The sequence below is a fragment of the Varanus komodoensis genome, unplaced genomic scaffold, assembly GCF_004798865.1.
Source record: "Varanus komodoensis strain SLA01 unplaced genomic scaffold, ASM479886v1 scaffold11, whole genome shotgun sequence".
In the NCBI taxonomy this organism is placed as follows: domain Eukaryota; kingdom Metazoa; phylum Chordata; class Lepidosauria; order Squamata; family Varanidae; genus Varanus; species Varanus komodoensis.
In genome coordinates this window covers 26,296,159-26,315,446 of record NW_025335317.1, presented here as the reverse complement: position 1 = coordinate 26,315,446, position 19,288 = coordinate 26,296,159, and the positions used below count along the sequence as shown (strand labels likewise).

The 19,288-nt window shown below is 44.1% G+C and overlaps 1 protein-coding gene across 1 annotated transcript in view; it reads left to right on the top strand.

The window, feature by feature from the left end:
- The first annotated feature begins 4,760 nt into the window (after positions 1–4,760).
- FFAR4 (free fatty acid receptor 4) overlaps positions 4,761–19,288 on the top strand; it is a 16,131-nt gene continuing 1,603 nt past the window's right edge. Inside the window, exons 1-2 of the mRNA XM_044420085.1 lie at positions 4,761–5,291; positions 10,803–10,931. Coding sequence (XP_044276020.1) covers positions 4,761–5,291; positions 10,803–10,931 — 660 coding nt within the window. The remainder of the gene's footprint in view (positions 5,292–10,802; positions 10,932–19,288) is intronic.

The following is a 19,288-nucleotide window of genomic DNA, read 5'->3' as shown; positions in this document are numbered from 1 at the left end:
CCAGGCGGACCTCTCTGGGGAGCGCATTCCATAGAGGTCCGCCTGGCGCCGTCGTTATTTGTTTTTCGGCGCCAGGCTAAGACCTTTTTATTTAAAACTTATTTTAATTGCTAAATTATTGAATTAATTAGGATTTTAAAATTAGCCGAGAATGCACCGGGGGTTTTTAAATGTTTTTTTTTCCTTTAAATTGTTATATTATGATTATTTATGTATGTTTGTTTTTATGTATTTTTTGTGAGCCGCCCCAAGGCTTTGTTGCGATGGGGGCGGCATCAAAATGTTTTAAATAAATAAATAAGCTCTCCTCTGTGCCTAATGATGAAACTCTAGTGTTTGTTGATATCAATACAATATAGTGGCACCTCGGCCCACAAACTTAATCTGTTCTATGATTCTGGTTGTGACCCAAACTGGGCACAAGCCAAGTCAAATTTCCCTATAAGGTTCAATGTAAATAAGGTTAATTCATTCTTTAGCATAACTTTATGTTATACATAAAGGATGGTATATAAAAGTTTTAAATATGTAAATAAATAAATATGTAATTTTTTAAAAGCACAAAAATACAGTATGAGCCACGTCCCCGGGTGGCGGGCCAAGCCGCAACTAACTTCTCAGGAAAGGCCACTGGTGCCGAGCAGCAGTCATGATTCTTCCCCTGCGGCAGTGAGAGGTGGGAGGCGCCCCACTTGTCCACGGCCCTGTCCCTCACCTCCTCTTGCCTCAGCCTACGAAAATAGCCCTTACCTCCCTCCTCGCAGCCCCCTCCCAGCCAGGGGAGCCGTTCCGGACCTGCCTCTCCAGCCTCCCACTCCTGCTCCCCCTCCCAGAGCCTGCAAGGGGACCTTCCTCTGTCTCAGAAGCAGGGCAGCTGCAAGGAGCCGGGAAGGCCTCGAAACAGGTGAGCGTGCCCTCATGGCTCCCCCTCGTGGTGGGGAGGAGGTTACTGTTTGGAGCAGGGGTCAGCAACCCATGGCTCCGGAGCCACATGTGGCTCTTTCATCCCTCTGCTGTGGCTCTGTAGCTCAAACTATGCGTCACAGCTGCCAATGTGTGACAGCCACCGGCACGCAATTTATTGAGCTTTTCGACCCCCGGTAAGCCAACCATGGATAAATCTAAGAAAAGAAAAGTTTTAAAAGAAAACTGAACGTTTAATGGTACGTGGACAGATTCATTTGCTTTCATTGCTGACGAGACTGGTTTACCAGTATGCTTAATATGTGGTGAGAAATTGGCAAACAACAAAAAGTCGCATGTTGCATGACATTTCCAGAATAAACACACAGCCTTTGCTGAAAAATATCCGGATGGAAATGAGAGGAAAAAAGCCACTTTGGAACTGATGCAGAAGGTTGATCTGAGCAAAAATCATAATTTAAGTTCAGCTTTTTATTTCATAAATACCAGGAGGACTCAAATAGACATTGAGTATTTTATTTGAAAGTAACCTTCAACCCAGCATCTTTTTGAAAATGTTTTTGTTGCATGCAGAAATAAAAATTTGTTTTCTCTGCAGCAGTTCATTGATTTCATAAATGCAACACACTATAATTTTTTTATACATAGCATAAGAGTAAAAAATGATATAAGCAGTGTTATCTTCATTTTAGATGTCAAAAGGGTTTTGTGGCTCCCTGTGTTTTCTTTTCTGTGGGAAACGGGTCCAAATGGCTCTTTGAGTGTTTAAGGTTGCCGACCCCTGGTCTGGAGTGTTTGTGCAGGAAGATGGCCGCAATCGTGATTGTGTTTGTGCGGGGTCATGGCTGCAATCATGGTCATCACCTGATGTGGAGTTCGCAAACTGAGGCAATTTTTTTTCCGAAATTTATGTTCACAACCCGATTTGGTTGTGAACTGAGGCGTTCGTGATCCGAGATACCACTGTACCTTCTGCTTCACCAACAATATTCTCAAATACCAATTCGCAACTCTGCCAAAAATAAGGTGAAATCGAGGAAACTTACAATGCTGTTGAAGATGCGATAAGCACAACATCTAAGTCATCCATATCTGGTGGAGTGTCAAGTCATCAGGATGTTACAACACCAAATTTCAAATTATCCGAACACAATCCAAAACACTTTTGAACATTTTCCTCAAAATGACACAGATGTGCAGCATGTTTCAAGTTTCCTAACGTAATAAAATTGTTTTCAAGCAGTACTCAAAGACGCATTTGAGTATTTACAAGAATTAAGATAATTCAGAAACATCTAGAACAATTCTATCACAGTGAACACATTAAAGTGCTCCAACTGTGTGAACCTCAACACCTATGGAAGCCACACAGATTTCCTCTATAGTGGAAAAAAAAACAACCCAATATTCAAGGCCAAGAAAAAATTAGAAGACAAAGTTGGTGCCCTCTGCCTACATCTCCTAATAGAGATGCAAAAAAAATAACAGAGTATAGATTTTTTTTTTTTTGCTGAAAGAGTGATTGTAATTCAGCATTTGCTTCTTTGTATAATTGTGTAGAATTGACAGAAATGACTGGATTGCAATATCAGTCCCACAAAAAAAAATTATACTGAGTATTTTAGAACATGGCAGAGACCGTCATCCGTGTAGTGACTGAATACACTGGCACCTGTCCCCGAATTGTGATGGCACTGTGATTTAAACCAGGACTGGTGAAATTAATGGAGAAATTTTACAAAATGCTAGATACACAGACCTCAGACTGGAAGAATATAAGGAGAAACTTCAACTTGACAGCATCAATTAAGTTCACAAGAAGATTTTTCCCATTAGTCCATTTTGTTGATTGTCCAACAAATACTTAAATGTGGTAACACTTGCAGTGCATCTAATGGGCACAAGTATCACATTGGATTTCCCTCTATGTTTCCAAAGTGTGCCAAGACACAAATACTTGTTACACTACAAAAATACATGTCTGTTTTGTTCCTTTAATCCTCATCTCCTGACTCGCACCGCTTATAGTAAGGGACTTCGCTTCTAAGTGGTGCTCCATCAATTCCTGGTGGATTTACCCTCACATGTTTTACCATGTAATATGAACATTAAATTTAAATTTATCTGAAAGTCAGACCTGAATTGCTCCCAAAACCTTGCAACAGATTTGCAGATGAATGGTTACCATGCAGTTTTCAGCCTGCCATTGTGTGAAGAGCCTCTCTTCTATGACATTAGCACCTATAATCCTTTGTATACCACAAAGAACCTTCAGCATATTTTCTGGGACACCAACCATCCTGTGAGATGGATTCTAATTAATTTTAATCAGAGAAGAGGGTTCCCAGTCCCTCAATTATATTTTTTGTGGAGAGGGTTGTCCACTATATATTTGGGAGGGAAGATAAATCTCACCAAACCTTAGCAAGGCATTTTCACTTGTACTTCTCTTATGTTCTTGTCCTTCCTTCCTTCCTTCCATCTTAATTTTTCTAATCAGTCTTATTCACTCTCTCCGTTTCATTTTTTTAATCAGAAAATTTTGGGGGCATGTTCACATATTGTGGGTGGAGGGCTACACCAGCAGTCAAAACCTAGTGTCTCACCACACAACAGCCATATCTTCAGAGAATCACAGCGCAGTTAGGGAAGGAGCAGAGATGGCTGGTGATGGCTGCACAGTAACTGAACAAAATAACAGGGAGCATGATAACATGAATTGTTCTTGGACTAAACGGGGGCTGCTTCCAGATGGAAAGCTCCTTGTGATACATAGTGGAAGGCTTTGTACTCCTATTCCATCCTTTCTTCCTTAACAGACTAGGATTTGTTTTTTAAGGTAGGAAACTCAGAAGGCCTACAAATGGAAGATAGCATTAGGCCATCTGCAACCCTGCAACAGTAAATTCCATATCTGAGGCAGGGTGGATGTGGCATGAAAACTTTGACTGGATGTACGCAGGCTGAAAATACACTGTGTACATTTTCAATCATGACTGAGAAGCCATGGCTAACCAGTGGAATGAATGTCCAAGTAGGTTTTTTTGCATGAGAAACAATGAAGTGATAAACGGGAGATCAGTGGAAGGAAAGTGAGAAATCAGATCAAGAGTACAACCAAGAGCAAGGACAGGATTGCCCCATACATTAAGGGATTACACCCTTTAATCTTCTTTTGAAAAAAGTAGTGTAATGTTATACACATTTTTCTAGGAGTGAGTTTTACTGAACTAAACAGGGACCTGTTTCTGAAAAGGAGCATAGGATTAAATTGTAAATATCCCCTTCTGCTCTCAGTGTTTTTCTCACTTTTCCACTTCTGTAATTTTGCTAATGTTTTATATCTCCGACCGACCTCCTCGAATCTGAGCCTGCCAATCCAGCCTGCCACTACCATTATTCCCAGCTGTAACCACTGTTGACTGAGAATGATGGGAGTAGCAGTTCAAAATACGCAGAGGGCACCAGCTTGGGGAAAGTATTTTGGATAATCATCCATCCATTTCCGCAGAGCGTCGTCTGCAACCGACAGTTTATGGATCTCAGCCAGAAGGCAGCGATGTCTTCCTGTAATAAAAGTCACTTGTTCGTAAAACCGTGGGCTGTTGGGGATTTTTTTTCCTTTTGGTCGTCGCGGGACAAGCAGGATTATTTACCTTCCGCGGCCTCCTGCAACTTCCTTCTTCGTTGCAGAGGCAACCTCAAACAAGCGAGCCAGGTGCTAGTTCCACACGAACCTCGCGCCCGGGGACGGAGAGCTGCCGCCGAGGCCGCCCCGTCGGGCCGGAGATCGGGCTCACGCTCCGGTCCTTGATGCGCTGGGCACCACGAGCCCGATGCCCGGGGCCCGGGCTACGCCCGGCAAGAACGACCTGCTCTTCCCTTTCTTCTCGGACTTCAAGGGCCCCGACGGCGTGGCGCTCACCGCCATAGAGACGGCCGCGCTGGCGACGATTTTCGTGCTCGCCTTGGCGGCCAACGCGTGCGCCATCCGCCTCTTGGCGCGCCGCCCGCGCCGCCTGCGGACCGCCAGCTGCTTGGTGCTCAACCTCTTCTGCGCCGACTTGCTCTTCATCAGCGCCATCCCGCTCATCGCCGTGGTGCGCTGGACCGAGCGCTGGACGCTGGGCGCCGCCGCCTGCCACCTGCTCTTCTACCTGATGAGCCTCAGCGGCAGCGTCTCCATCCTCTCGCTGGCCGCCGTCAGCCTGGAGCGCATGGTCGGCATCGTCCGGCTCAGGCCCGCGCGGCCGTACCGGGGCAGGCTGGTGGCCGCTGCCCTGCTGCTCATCTGGGGCTTCTCGGCCCTGGTCACTCTCCCACTCTCTCTATTCTTCCACGTCGAGCCACTGAACAGAAAAGGCCAGGTGAGTTGGTCGTGGCGCTGGTGTTGATCGCAGCCAACTGGCAATCTGAAATGGGCAAGGGAATCGCTTTCCTTGTCGGAGTAAAATGGGGGTATTCCTCCAGATGGCCTACAACTCCCAGTTTTTATTATAATTATTGGTTTGCACCCTTTTTTCCTCCAAGGACCTCATGGTTCTCAATTTTCCTCTTGCAGCAGGTTGGCCTTCCTTTGCTGGAACATTTAAGCAGAAGTTGCTCAGCCATTTGTCAGTGATCCAGCGGCATCCTGCATTGATCAGGCATTAGGCCCCTTCTATAAAATGATATTATTCTAGTATCTATAAAATCAGGTTGTGCATCACTATTTTTATTTCAGGAACATAAGCAAAATATGAATGTTTCTTAGACTGCAATTACTTGTGTCCTGACTAGCAGGAATGCCCACTAGATTCCCCCATGGATTCATTGGAGGGAAAGCCAGAGGGAGGAAAGCTCATTGCCTTCACATTGATGTGTTTTAAAGGAAGTTAATGAGTAATTGATCCATGCTAAATTATTCTCATAGGAAGATGGATTTTTTTTTATTTTGATCTATGTTCCACACTTAATAGAACGTTTCAGAAAGCTTAAATATAACAGAAGTTAAAATTCAATCAATTAAAGTGCACATTTTCTGATACCTTAACTATAACCTCTCAAAGCCAGGTAAGTCAGTCCTATAACACATTTGAAAAATATTCAACATTGGGCTGGAGAGCAGCTTCCAAGTTTTTTCAGCCTTGCTTCCCTACATATGGGCTTCCTGTGCATACAGACTAGGAGTTTCACTTCACTTTGTTAACCAGCCAGATTCATAAACCATGGGTTGAAGTTGGCCTGCTTTGCAATTCACCAAATTTTATTTTCAAACATTATTCCTGATTTGTACATAATTAACAGGCCAAGGATTGGAGAAAGAAAAAGTAGGCTGCTGTTAAATCTCTTAACTGCGATTACCTCCTGAATAATAAATTCTCTATACTGTTAGCCATTTGAGTTTGCCCGCAGTTCCGTGCAAACCTTCCTCATCTGAATGGCTGCAGAGTCAGGGCCAAACTATGTGCTATGTTAAATATACAGTGGATGGCCAGTACTAATACCTTCATGTAACTGTATGCAGGACCAGTCTGAAGTGGCACCACTGTGCTTGTGTAGGGTGGGTTCAACCCTTCCCACCTAGCCACTTCCGCCCAAAAAATTCACTACCACCATGGAGACTTAAAAAAGAAATACTGATTTTTAGGTAAGGATGAACATGGAACTGGAGAAAGTGAAACTGGACCATGGCTTATTTCTCTTCCCAGTCAGGCAGAAAGAGAGGTCACATTTTGCTAGGCCATGGGAGGCTGGTGGATGCAAGGATAAAGAATAGCTTAACTCAGTCCCCAGATGTTGGATTGCAGTTTCCCATAATCTCTGCTTCTTGAGGATGATGGTAATTATACTCCAACAACAATTGTAGAGCTACTCAGGGAAAGGCTGATAGGTGTCTGTGTTGAAGTATGTGATGATCTAAGAATGCATCATGGTGAAATGTTCTTTCTGGGTGATGTTCTTTATTGGAAATGAGTGGCTTATTCTCTAGTAGGGCAGCATCCCCCAATCTGGTGCTGTTTAGAAATTTTGGACTTCAATTTCCATCAGCCCCAGCCAGCATGACCAATGGTCAGGGATGCTGGGAGTTGTAGTCCAGAAGACCAGGTAGGAGAAAGCTACCTTAAGCCAAAAAAGGGAACAGGACACAGACATACTCTGGTTTTATTTATTACCAGTGAGAAAAGTCAAAGGATATTCCACAGCTATGATACTATGAAATAAGAGACAATTTAAAATAAGGGGTATATGAAGATAAGAGCATGAACTATAAATCACCAGGATCCATAAACTAGGCAAACCTCTTTCTCTCTCTCAGCTTCACACGCTTGCACACATCCCAAAAGCGATATGAGGGTTATCATAGTGTTTACTTTTCAAAGCTGTGCTCAGACTTGCTATGTTAATTGATGTGAAGTGCTCTGAAAATGTTAACGTGAAGGATGACTATGATAATAATAGTGTATCATTGTTGTTGTTATGGGATCCACAGTCCATAGATCATCGGGCATCAGCTTTGTTTTTCTTTTGGCACCAGGCTGAATCCTATTTATCAATTGTTTATATTTAACTGTCTGTGATGAGCCATACTGGAATATTGTTCTGCTGTGTTGTTTAATGCTTTTTGCTTGTATTTTTTTATTCTTCTTTCTTTCAATCATTGTAAGCTTCTCTGAAATCTTTGGCTGAAAAGTGGATGAGAAATAATGCAAATATTTTTAAAAAAAGAATGCTTTCATTCTGACTGTGGAGAAGGAGTAACTGTAAGGTTTAAACTTATTTAGGTTGAAAGGATTGGCAGACCATCTACCACAAAAGCCTGTGGATTTCTTTACCAAAAGAAAATCTATGTTGGATATATAATTTGGAGCAGCAAAGTGGAAAGAGCACTTAATTTTTCCCTGCTCCACATTATCTGCACTCCTTCTGTAGCGTTGCAAGTTTGGAAATACAGGCAGCTTGCTTTGATTGCTATTGGGAACATAATAAGTGGATTTGGACTAAAGCAGTAGTGGGTACAGGATCTACTTCAAATAGCCTTCAATTTCCCTCTCTTTAGGAACGGTGCCCATCAGACATTTTTACATGCATTTCCATGTCACATGCAATTAGGTGCTTGCTGCGTGAACCTGAGTACATCTACTCAGAAGTAAGTTTCCGGGACTTACTCCCAGGTGAGGATTGTAGGACTGCAGCCTCAGCCTTATCCAACTTGGTATCTTTCGGAGGTGTTGGACTATATCTCCCATCAACCCACGGTCATTGGCTATGTTGCCTGGAGGTGATGGGAGTTATAGCCCAACACCTCTGGAAGGCAGCAGGATGGGTAGCAGGCTCATCCAATATGACTGGAGAAGATGGGAGTTGTAGTCCAAAACCTCCAGAGGGCAACAGGTTGAGGTCTTTGAGAGTGCATTCCCCAGCTCTCTTTCACTATTTCACACAAATATGCATAAAAGCAAACAATTCCCAGGCAATTAAACCAAGGAAGGAACAGTTCCAGTACTCAGATTGTTGACATTTGGGAAAATATTTCAAAGTTATAGATAATCTCTAGCTTTTTGTAGAATCCCAGAGTCAAGTAAAACATTAGGAATTAGACTGCACAAGTCAGTTTGCAGGTGTTCAAAAGCCAGGTGTGTGTTCTTCAAAGGTGAGGCCAGCCCTTATTTCCTGGATCTTTGAGTACTTCACCACAAAGCACATAATGTAGGCAAATCAAAGGAGTTTGTGTAGGCTGAAATATGCTTATTTGCATGATTCTTAATTATGTAAACTGCTTTGAATACTTGGAGGAAAGCACCTAAATGGATCAATCAGTGCTAAGAAATTTAAAGTATCTGGGGAGATTGGTAACTGATGAATCACAATTTCCAAGAAGACTCATGGTGTTAGAGCTTGAATAAGCAACCATATTATATGGTTCAGCCTTCTGCTGCAACGTGGGGTGAAGCAAGTTGGACCCCGCTTCACCCTCTAGGCTAATTTATGCCAGCCAGATAATACCATGGTACAAAATGGCTTGAACAGATGGATTGCAGGTGCTTGTAGACAATGTTGGGGTCTCAAGTCGAGTGATTTGCTCTCAAGTCCAACTTGACTCAGACTTGACTTGAGAGAATTTTGAGATTTCTGTTGTTCTTACAACTGAGTCACTTTTTGGCACGATGGAGGTGGTGGGAGGGAGGGACAAGGAGGTGGGGCGGGAATGTTGCAATACAGGTAATCCCCAGGTTACATACTTACGAATGTGCAGATGCCATAAACCCTATGTTAATATGTCTAATGAAAAGCCATGAATGTCTCTAGGAACCTACACAAAACATTTGATAACATATCATCAGTGGGTGTGTGTGTTCCTAGAGATATTCATGGCTTTTTGTGGAGATAGAGATTCACTAGAGATATTTGTGGCTGTTCATTCTACAACCTCATCTTGAGCATACCCAAGTCAATATATCTTGGGCATGTGTAGGGCCTCAAGTACAAAGCAGAACCATGGCAAAACAATTTTTGGGAAAGACAGAAGCAGAGGTGCTCAGATGATTTCTCTCTACTCCTCTGTTGTTATTGTTTTAAAACTGGAAATCCTGTTTGAGACTTCACTCAAAAATTTCTTGCAATGACTTGAGACTCTACTTGGATTTGAAAGTAAAGACCTGAGACTTGACTCAAGACTTGGAGTAAAGGACTTGAACACATCACTGCAAAGTGAGCCACACACTGTAAATGTAGTTTAAATAAAGTTTTTTTTTGATTTAGTGCCATCCAGATACATTGGACTACAACTCCCATCCCAGTGCTTTCTCTTGGAAGCACATTTGTAGTGTCTGAGTAATCTTAAACCAGCTGCATGCTAGCACACGTGGCCTTCTTGTCCTCCAGCCAGTTTTACCACCTGGTCATCAGGCACCAAAAGATTCTGAGATTTGGCTTGCAGAGCTCCTAGCTAAATTAGGTTCAGTTAGTTCAGTTTGTTATTGTTTTATTGGTTTTAATTGTACGTTTTTAAGCTGTCCCGAGATGCCGAGGCATGTGGTGATGGCATATAAAAGTGTTAAATAAATAAATAGTATGGCATGTTTTTGGGTCCTGTTAGCTGATCACATTAGCAGAGCCAAGAGGACCAAATGGGTATGAACCCGCAGCTGTAATTTCTGCCCTAATTTGCAATTTACATTATTGTATTATTCTAACTGTTGAAGCACAGACTTTGTATGCAAAGGGAGAGCAAGAAAAGGTTCTTTTCAGCTTCTCTGTTTAACTGTTCTTTAACTTTCAGCAACTGTGGAACAATATGTACAAAACTATGTTTATTGACGATGTGCTGATCAGCCTCTTCAAAGTGTTCATTTGTCTATGCAGTAGATTGTATCATTCATGTGGAGGTTACTGAAATTCTGTTGCACCTTCACACCATACAAAAAACAGACAAACAGAAATGCAAGATAACATAGGCAATAACATGAGAATGTAAACAGTTAGAGTAATTGGGATATGTATTATTAATATTATAAATAGGCATTAATAAGTAGGATAATAAGCACTCAATCCTATATTTATGTGGCTTGCAGCTGTTTGAAGGAAATCACGTTTAATACTGGAAAAAGGAGTCTAGAGATTATTGGGGCTTCTTGTATTTGTCAAGCTCTTTAATTATATTGTCGTATTAGTTCCCTTTCATTTTTACATTCCAAATGGTGTGAGTTTATAGCCTTTATTTGAACATGCTCCACAATAAAATAATAAAACAATTTTATTATTAACTCTTTCTTAGTTTTTGTTTGGTTAGTGTGATCTATTCTTGTAAAAGACACCATAGTTTCCTACTATGGAAACTATGGCAAAAGCAAATGCCCAAGCTAAATTCTTACAGAAGTTTTGTTCTTTGCTTACAGAAAGAGTACATATGCACCTTGATTTGGCCCAGCATTGCAGGAGAAATCGCTTGGGATGTCTCTTTTGCCACTGTGGTCTTTCTAATACCAGGATTGGTCATTGTAATTAGTTATTCAAAGATTTTACAGGTATTTGTCTGTGCTTTCTTAAAAATATATATACTAAAAGAATTACCTGCAGTTAAAATTCAAGCAGAGATATAGAAAATGGATGTTTAGCTCAGGGGTAAGGAACCTATTTCAGCACAAGGGTTGAATTCAGTATTGCAGAACCTCTTACGGGATACATTCCAGTGCTAGGTATAAAGGTTTTCCCATGACATTAAGTCGTGTCTGACTCCATGGGGCAGTGCTCATCTCCATTTCCTAGCTGAGGGAGCCAGTGTTTGTCCGCAGACAGTTTCCGTGGTCATTTGGCCAGCCAAGGTACACAGAATGCTACAGTAGGTGTGTATAAAGGTGTTGCTACCAAAAAATACCAACATATTATAGCATAAAGCTCTTACTATTAATAACTGAGCCTCAGGAGAAGCATTTCAACCTCTTAGAAAAAGGGACACAAAAGTTGGGAAACTATAAAACATTTTGTAGCTGGGGGAAAGTGGTAAGAACAGGGAAAGGACGCATGATCATCTGGAAACCCCCAGAAGGCCAGACTAGAATCCCAGGCTGGGACCTCAAACCTGAATTTCCCCACTTCCACCTTGTGGACAGTAATAGCAGAGCAGAAACAGTCAGTGTCAGAGTTCAGACAAGGATTAGGTTGAGCTTGGTTGTTGAAGCACGGGTTTACATGTTGTCTTAACCCAACTAAGGGAGCAAACCATGATGAGCAATGCACAGTTCATAACCCAGCAACACATCATGGGTTTTTTTGTAGTTAACAATCCATGGCTTGATAGTGCTGCTTGGTTGACACAGTATGATAATAACAGCAACAGTCCATGGTTCAGCAACAGCCCTCACTCAGTCCATACTGAACCTTTGAGTTATCATGTCTAGTATATGCTGAGGTGTAAAAAACTATGATATGATAAATAATCCACTTTCCCTGCTCTTGACCATGTAGAAACATAGAAACAGAGCAAGTCAGAAGGGCCCTCCCGAGCCATCTAGTCTGTCCTCCGGCACCAGCCGGCTCCGCTCACGACATGCCCACCATGTGCATGTCCAGCCTATCCTTGAACACCCGCACTGATGGGGCCTCAACGACTTCTCGTGGAAGCCCATTCCACACCCTCGGGGTCCTGACTGTCAGGAAGTGCTTCCTGGAATCCAAATGGAACCTTGGCTCCCTGAGCTTGGCTCCGTTGGAGTGCGTCCTGCCTTCCTCTGCAGGGGAGAACAGGTCTCTACCCATCTCCATGTGACTTCCCCTCACATACCTGTATGTCGCCAACATATCCCCTCTGAGTCTCCTCTTCTCCAGGCTGAAGAGACCCAGTTCCCTCAGTCTCGCCTCATACAGCATCCCCTGCAAACTGGCCACCAACCTTGTGGCCCTACGCTGCACTGACTCCAAACTGGCTATATCCTTCCTGTAATGAGGGGCCCAAAATTGAGCACAATACTCCAGTTGTGGGCACACCAGAGTCACGTAGAGTGGTAGTAATAACTCTCTCGATCTAGAAGCCACACTTCTGGCTATGCAACCAAGGGTGGTGTTCGCCCTCTTGACCACCGCATCACACTGCTGACTCATGTTTAGCCTGCAGTCAACCAGCACCCTGAGGTCCCTTTCACAAGTGCTGCATTCCAGCCACTTGTCCCCTAACCTGTACTTATGACACCTATTCCTGTGCCCCAAGTGCAGGTCCTTGCACTTATCCACATTGAACGCCATCCTGTTGTCTCCTGCCCACTTCCATAGTCTGTCCAGATCCTTTTGGATCTGGAGTACCTGCTCCTCAGTTGTGGCCACTGCTCCAGTTTTACTGTCATCTGCTAATTTGATCAGCATACTGTTCACCCCTTCTTCCGTGTCGTTAATGAAAAGATTAAACAGGATCGGCCCCAGGACAGAGCCCTGGGGGACCCCGCTTGTCACTGGCTGCCATCCTGATGATTCCCCACTAATGGTTACCTTCTGCTTTCGGAACTTCATTGACATTCCTTTGTTACTGTTATAGTTGTAAAGTCTGATCTTCAAATAATGTTGTGTCAAATGCTGTACATAAAGTTTATTTAGGATCAAAGCCACATACTTTGTGAAGCGACTGTATACAAATTCATACAGCAACCTGCCACATCTATTGTCAACTTGGGGCACTAATCAGCATTTGTACTGGGTCCCTTCCCTTTCATGCCATTTTCCTGCCTCTTCCCACTGCTAAGTGTTATTTGCTTCTAAAGGTTAGGGTGGGGAGAGGGTAGTTTTAAGACCTTTCCTTCATTCCATGATTCTAATTTAGACGGGTTTACTAAAGATAGCTTTTGGTAAAAGGAGGGTGAGGCATTCTAATCACATTTTAAATACCAAGCTGAGCATAATGTGTAGCTCTGTTTTAAGGCTGCAATCCTATTCCAACTTAAGCAGGAGTAAGCCACATTAAATTAAATGTGACTTACTCTTGTCTATACGTATAGTGCATCATTGTTCCCAAGTGGCCAGGACATCTTTGTTCCAGTATATGCAGGAAGACAGTGGGAAGACTTTAAACTGAGCCGGTGGGGCGGGGGGGAGGTTCAGACCCTCCAGTAACGTGTCTGCACTGGACAAGTGTGGGGAGAGGATCAGGGCTCTGGGAGCAGGGCTTTAGAGGTACTGCAGGGACTGACAGGACTCCTACAGAGAGGGGCCAGGTATCAGGGAGGATGGGAGGAAGGAGGAGGCTGGGAACTCCAAGGGAAGGAAGCGGTGGGAAGGAGTTGAGGTGCATGTACACCAATGCTAGGAGCATGGGTAATAAGCAGGAAGAGCTTGAAGCTCTCCCGGGAATAGGAGGGTATGACCTGGTGGGAATCACAGAAACTTGGTGGGATGAAAGCCAAGTCTGGAATGTGAACATAGAAGGGTATCACCTTTTTAGAAAGGACAGGAAGGGAAAGAAGGGTGGGGGCATGGCTTTATATGTCAGGGAAGGGATAGGATGCAGTGAGATAGAACGCAGCACAGATGGTGATTCGGTAGAGGCATTCTGGTTGAAACTTAGGGGTTTTGACGGGGAAAGAGACCTGACAGTGGGCATATGTTATTGCTCCCCAGGTCAACTTGAGACCCTGGATGATGTCCTGACAGGCCAGATTCTAAGGATATCTCGGGGGAGAGACACAATAATTATGGGAGATTTCAGTCTCCTAGATATTACTTGGGAGACTCACTCGGCAGTGACAGCCAGGTCACATTGCTTCCTAGAAGCTATAGAGGGAGGGCTTTACACACAGAGGGTCCGAGAGGCGACGAGGGGGGGAAACATTCTTTACTTGGTCTTGACCAATAGGGAGGAGCTGATAGATGAAGTACAGATTAGGGGAGCTCTGGATGCGAGTGATCACTCCATCCTTTGCTTTGAGATCAGAGGACTGGGGACGTGCAGCAGGTCGAGCACTAGAAGCTGGGACTTCAAGAGGGCCAACTTTGGCCAACTGAAGGCAAGACTGGGGAGAGTCTCCTGGGATAAGTTACTGGAAGGTAAGCGAGTTGAGGAGGGGTGGATGGCTCTCAAAAGGGAGGTTTTGGAGGCGCAAGCCTTGACAATACCTCTAGTCAGTAAGGTGGGGAGGTGGAGGAGAGCACCGCCATGGATGCGGAAGGAGGTGGTTAGAGGGATTAGACGAAAGAGGAACCTCCATAGGAAATGGGTACTGGGGCAAATAGACAAAAGGGTATACCGGGAGGAGGAGGCCCATTGCAGAAGGATTCTTTGCAAGGCTAAGGCTGATTATGAGCTGAGACTTGCCAAGAATATCAAGAGCAACAAAAAGGGCTTCTTTCAGCATGTAAATAGGAAGAGGAAGGGGAGACAGGTGGTGGGACCACTAAATAAGGAGGAAGGAGATCCAGTGACTGATATGAGGGAACAGGTACAGATGCTAAATGACTGTATTGCCTCTGTGTTCTCCCCAAAGCAGGATGGGGGATATCTGCATAGGAGATTAGATGAGGCTGGGGACTTAGGGGCCCAGATTAGAGTCACCCCCCCTTGAAGTCGAGGGGCTCCTCAGGGCATTGGGCATTACAAAGGCGCCAGGTCCTGATGGGTTACACTCGAGAGTACTTAGACGGTTGGCAGGGGTTCTCTCACGTCCGCTGGCCTCCATTTTTGAAGCCTCGTGGAGAGTGGGTGAAGTTCCAGAGACTGGAGGGTGGCATCAGTGGTCAATTTTCAAAAAGGGTAGTAGAAAGGACATGGGGAATTACAGACCACTTAGCCTTACGTCCATTGTAGGAAAAACAATGGAAAGGCTCATAATAGAGAGAAATCTAGTGATGCTAGATAGGGAAGGGAGGCTGACAGCCACACAACACGGCTTCCGCAAAAACAGGTCCTGCCAGACAAACCTTGTGGAATTCTATGACAAGGTTTCGAGATGGCTAGATGGAGGGGATGCAGCGGATGTGGTATACCTGGATTTCAGCAAGGCCTTTGACAAAGTGCCCCATGATATCATAGTGGAGAAACTGAGGAGTTTTGGGATATACCAAAGCACTGTCCGGTGGATTAGGGCATGGTTGACTGACCGAAAGCAGAAGGTAACCATTAGTGGGGAATGTCACATGGAGGTGGGGAGAGACCTGTTCTCCCCTGCAGAGGAAGGCAGGACGCGCTCCAACGGAGCAAAGCTCAAGGAGCCAAGGTTCCATTTGGATGCCAGGAAGCGCTTCCTGACAGTCAGGACCCCGAGGGTGTGGAATGGGCTTCCACGAGAGGTCGTTGAGGCCCCATCGGTGCGGGTGTTCAAGGATAGGCTGGATGTCCACATGGTGGGCATGTCGTGAGTGGACCGGCTAGTGCCGGAGGTCAGACTAGATGGCCTGGGAGGCCCCTTCTGACTTGCTCTGTTTCTATGAAATATTACATGTGGGAAATATTACACTTACAAAAAGCAATAGATCATTTGTATTTTATATGGTGATGGCAACATCGTATGTGAAACTATGTTGTGATCTCCATAACCAGGCCAGCAGGAGATAGATCACTTCCCATGGCAAGCATGAAATTGTATGGGGTGATGGGCAGGGCAGAATGTACTCTATAAAATTCTATGCCAAGAAATTCTTAATCCTGCAAGATGTCATATCATTTAAAATAAACACACATTCTGTTATATTATAAAAGTAATGATGCCTCTCTATGTTATATGGAAGTACATGAAGTTATATGATGCACAGAATATCGTGGAATATCTCCTCTCGATTAGTAGAAATCCTATCCGTGCATATTGCTACAGTGTTTGAGATAGTTATTTTCCTTGTGAATGCTGGGATTCGCCACATGCTGAATTTTCTGTGCCCTGAATCAAGATTTGCACTTACATGAAATGCATAATAGCCTGAGAAAAGTCCTTCCTCTGTCTGTGAGTTCTGCAGTGGCAGCCAGGAGTGTGAAAAGCTGCTGTCTAGATGATTCATTAGCTATATTATGCATTTCCCTATAGATGGTGCTAGAGAGTCATGTGTAAGTCCTCCATTGGTCACAGTATCTCTGAATTCTTGATAGAAAGGAATTTAGCAGAAATAAGGCTACTTAAAAGAAGATTGCCATTTCTAATTGCACCACGTGTTTACAGTTAAGCAATTTTTGTTGTTTTGAACATATATTATGGTCAGGAATAAGGGGAAGCTGCCGTATACCTACTTAGGCCATGATCCATCTAGCTCAGTGTTGTGTACAACAAGGGTGTGGAATTTCAGGCCCTGCCAATCTGGTGTAGTGGATCCAGGCAATCTGGGTTCTAGTCTCCACTCAGCCATGGAGCAAACTGGGTGACTTTGGGCCAGTCACAGACTCTCAGCCCAACCTACCTCACAGGATTGTTGTGGGGATAAAATGGAGAAGGAGAGATGATGTAAGCTTCCTTGAGCCCTTTGTAGGAAAAAGGCAGGATACAAATCACAATATAAATAAATAAATATAAAACATAGGTACTAGCATTTTGACACTTCAACCCAGTCTTTCTGACTGCTTCTCCCAACTATATTTAGAAGTATGCAGGACAAAATTGGAACTGCTTTGGATAAATTCCCACTGATAAAGCAACAAACCCTCAACACCACCTTTTGAGATCTATTTGACACATAGGAGTTGAGCTACTGGAGTATTATTCACTGCCAACCTAGCCCAACTGGGAAAGATACTATAGTCAATGGAAGTACAACGCAGTATAATCACAGGTACCTGTCTATCCATCCAAGTAAGTGATCCAACCAAGCTGCTGACACAGTTTCTATTTCACAGAAGTTGGCCTGAAGCCATTTTGATAAGAATCTAAGTAAAGTTACATTTAAGGGATGAAGAAGGCGAAAAAGCAGTGATCAAATTTCAAACAGTGAGTAGTATATCCACAGTATAAAATAAACACCTCACTTTAATGCAGTAAGAATGGGTGGGTGAGGGGAAACCAGTAGATCTTGATTTCATTCAGTTTAAATTGCTGGTAATTGGCAAGGTTTGCCCCATGTGAGCTGAACTCACCTCAATTCAGCTCAATATAATTTGAGCCAGTGTGGTGTAGTGGTTAAGAGCATGGGACTGGGACTGGGACTCAGAGGATCTGAGGATCTGAATTTCCCACACACATTTTGTCTGTGCCAAACTTTAGTTATTCACTCTAATCATCTCCACTGCTATTTTTAGACTCATTTAACATTTCTGTCAGCTTACCTGGTCCTGTTGAAAAGCAGAAAGGGAGCTGAATGTCATCAGCTCATCAACATATTGATGATGCCTAGTGATACTCTGTGTTTCTCTACTAGAAGAGAGGCCCAGAGTCAAGAGCAGAAGGTTTGCCCCATGTGAGCTGAAATCACCTCAATTCAGCTCAGTATAATTTGAGCCAGTGTGGTGTAGTGGTTAAGAGCATGGGACTGGGACTCATAGGATCTCAGGCCTAATCTGGCACACCAGTTTCCCTGAACTGGCTTGCAGGGTTTCCAGGGTTCCCTGTGGGAGGGACGTGGCCAGGAGGAACCTATTTCCATAGATATTCCAGTCTGAGATCAGCAATAAGAGTAGGGGTGGTGGAGGATTCTTTCCTCTATACTCCTCACTGGTCAGACCTCACCTGGAATATTGTGTCCAGTTCTGGGCCCCAAGTTTTAGAAGGATGTAGGTCATGGGTCCTCAAACTAAGGCCTGCGGGCTGAATCCAGCCCACCATTCTCATTTAACCAGCCCACCCCACAGGTTTTGCACTCGTGGGCACACGGCTTGCTCGCGAGGAGGTCATTTTGGACTCACTCAGAGAAAACGATCTGCTCTCGAGCAAGCCGGCGCCTTGCACCCCCCCGTCCCCACCTTGCCTCGCATGCACGCGCATGTGCACGCACCCTGCCCCCACACCGGTCCATTCCCCCCCCCCACCAGCACCACCTTGGAGGCCCGTGCCCACCACTGGCACCTGTTAATTGGCCCCCAGTTGAAAAAGTTTGAGGACCCCTGATGTAGGTAAATTAGAAAGGGTCCAGCAGAGGGCAACAAAAATGATCCAGGGTTTGTAAACACTGCCCTATGAGGAAAGACTGTGAGAACTGGGCATGTTCAGCCTTGAGAAGAGAAGACTGAGGAGGGCAAGTTATCCCTCTATAAGTACCTCAAAGGCTGTCACAAAGAGGAAGGTCAAGATCTCTTCTTGCTAATGCCAGAATGTAGGACACGGAATAATCGATTCAAGTTGCGGCAACTCAGATTCAGGCTGGACATCAGGAAAAGCTTCCTCATGGTCAGAGCAATATACCAGTGAAACTAGCTGCCTAGAGAGGTTGTGGGCTCTCCCACACTAGAGACATTCAAAAAGAAACTGGACAGCCATCTGAGTGGGATGGTGTGACGTGGTATCCTGCAACAACAGGGGTTGGACTCGATGGCCTTCATGGCCCCTTCCAACTCTACTATTCTATGATTCTATGATCCTTACATTGGCAGAATTGATTTGTGTAGTATCCACACTGGGATGCCAGAACTCTGCAGATGTGGGGAAGAGCAGCTGCAGAGTCCCTTTCTTTTATTTATTTATTTATTTATTAAAACATTTTTATGCCGCCCCATTCGCCGAAGCCTCGGGGCGGCTTACAACAAAAAATTAAAATAGCATTTTAAAATATATACAATAAAATACAAATATATAATATAAAACATACACTATAAAACAAGCCGCCCTGGCCAAATAAAATCAATAATATTACCATTTAAAATACTGCTTAAATAAAAAGGTCTTCGCCTGGTGCCGAAAAACAAATAACGACGGCGCCAGGCGGACCTCTCTGGGGAGCGCATTCCATAACTTAGGCGCCACCGCTGAGAAAGCCCTCCTCCGAGTAACCACCC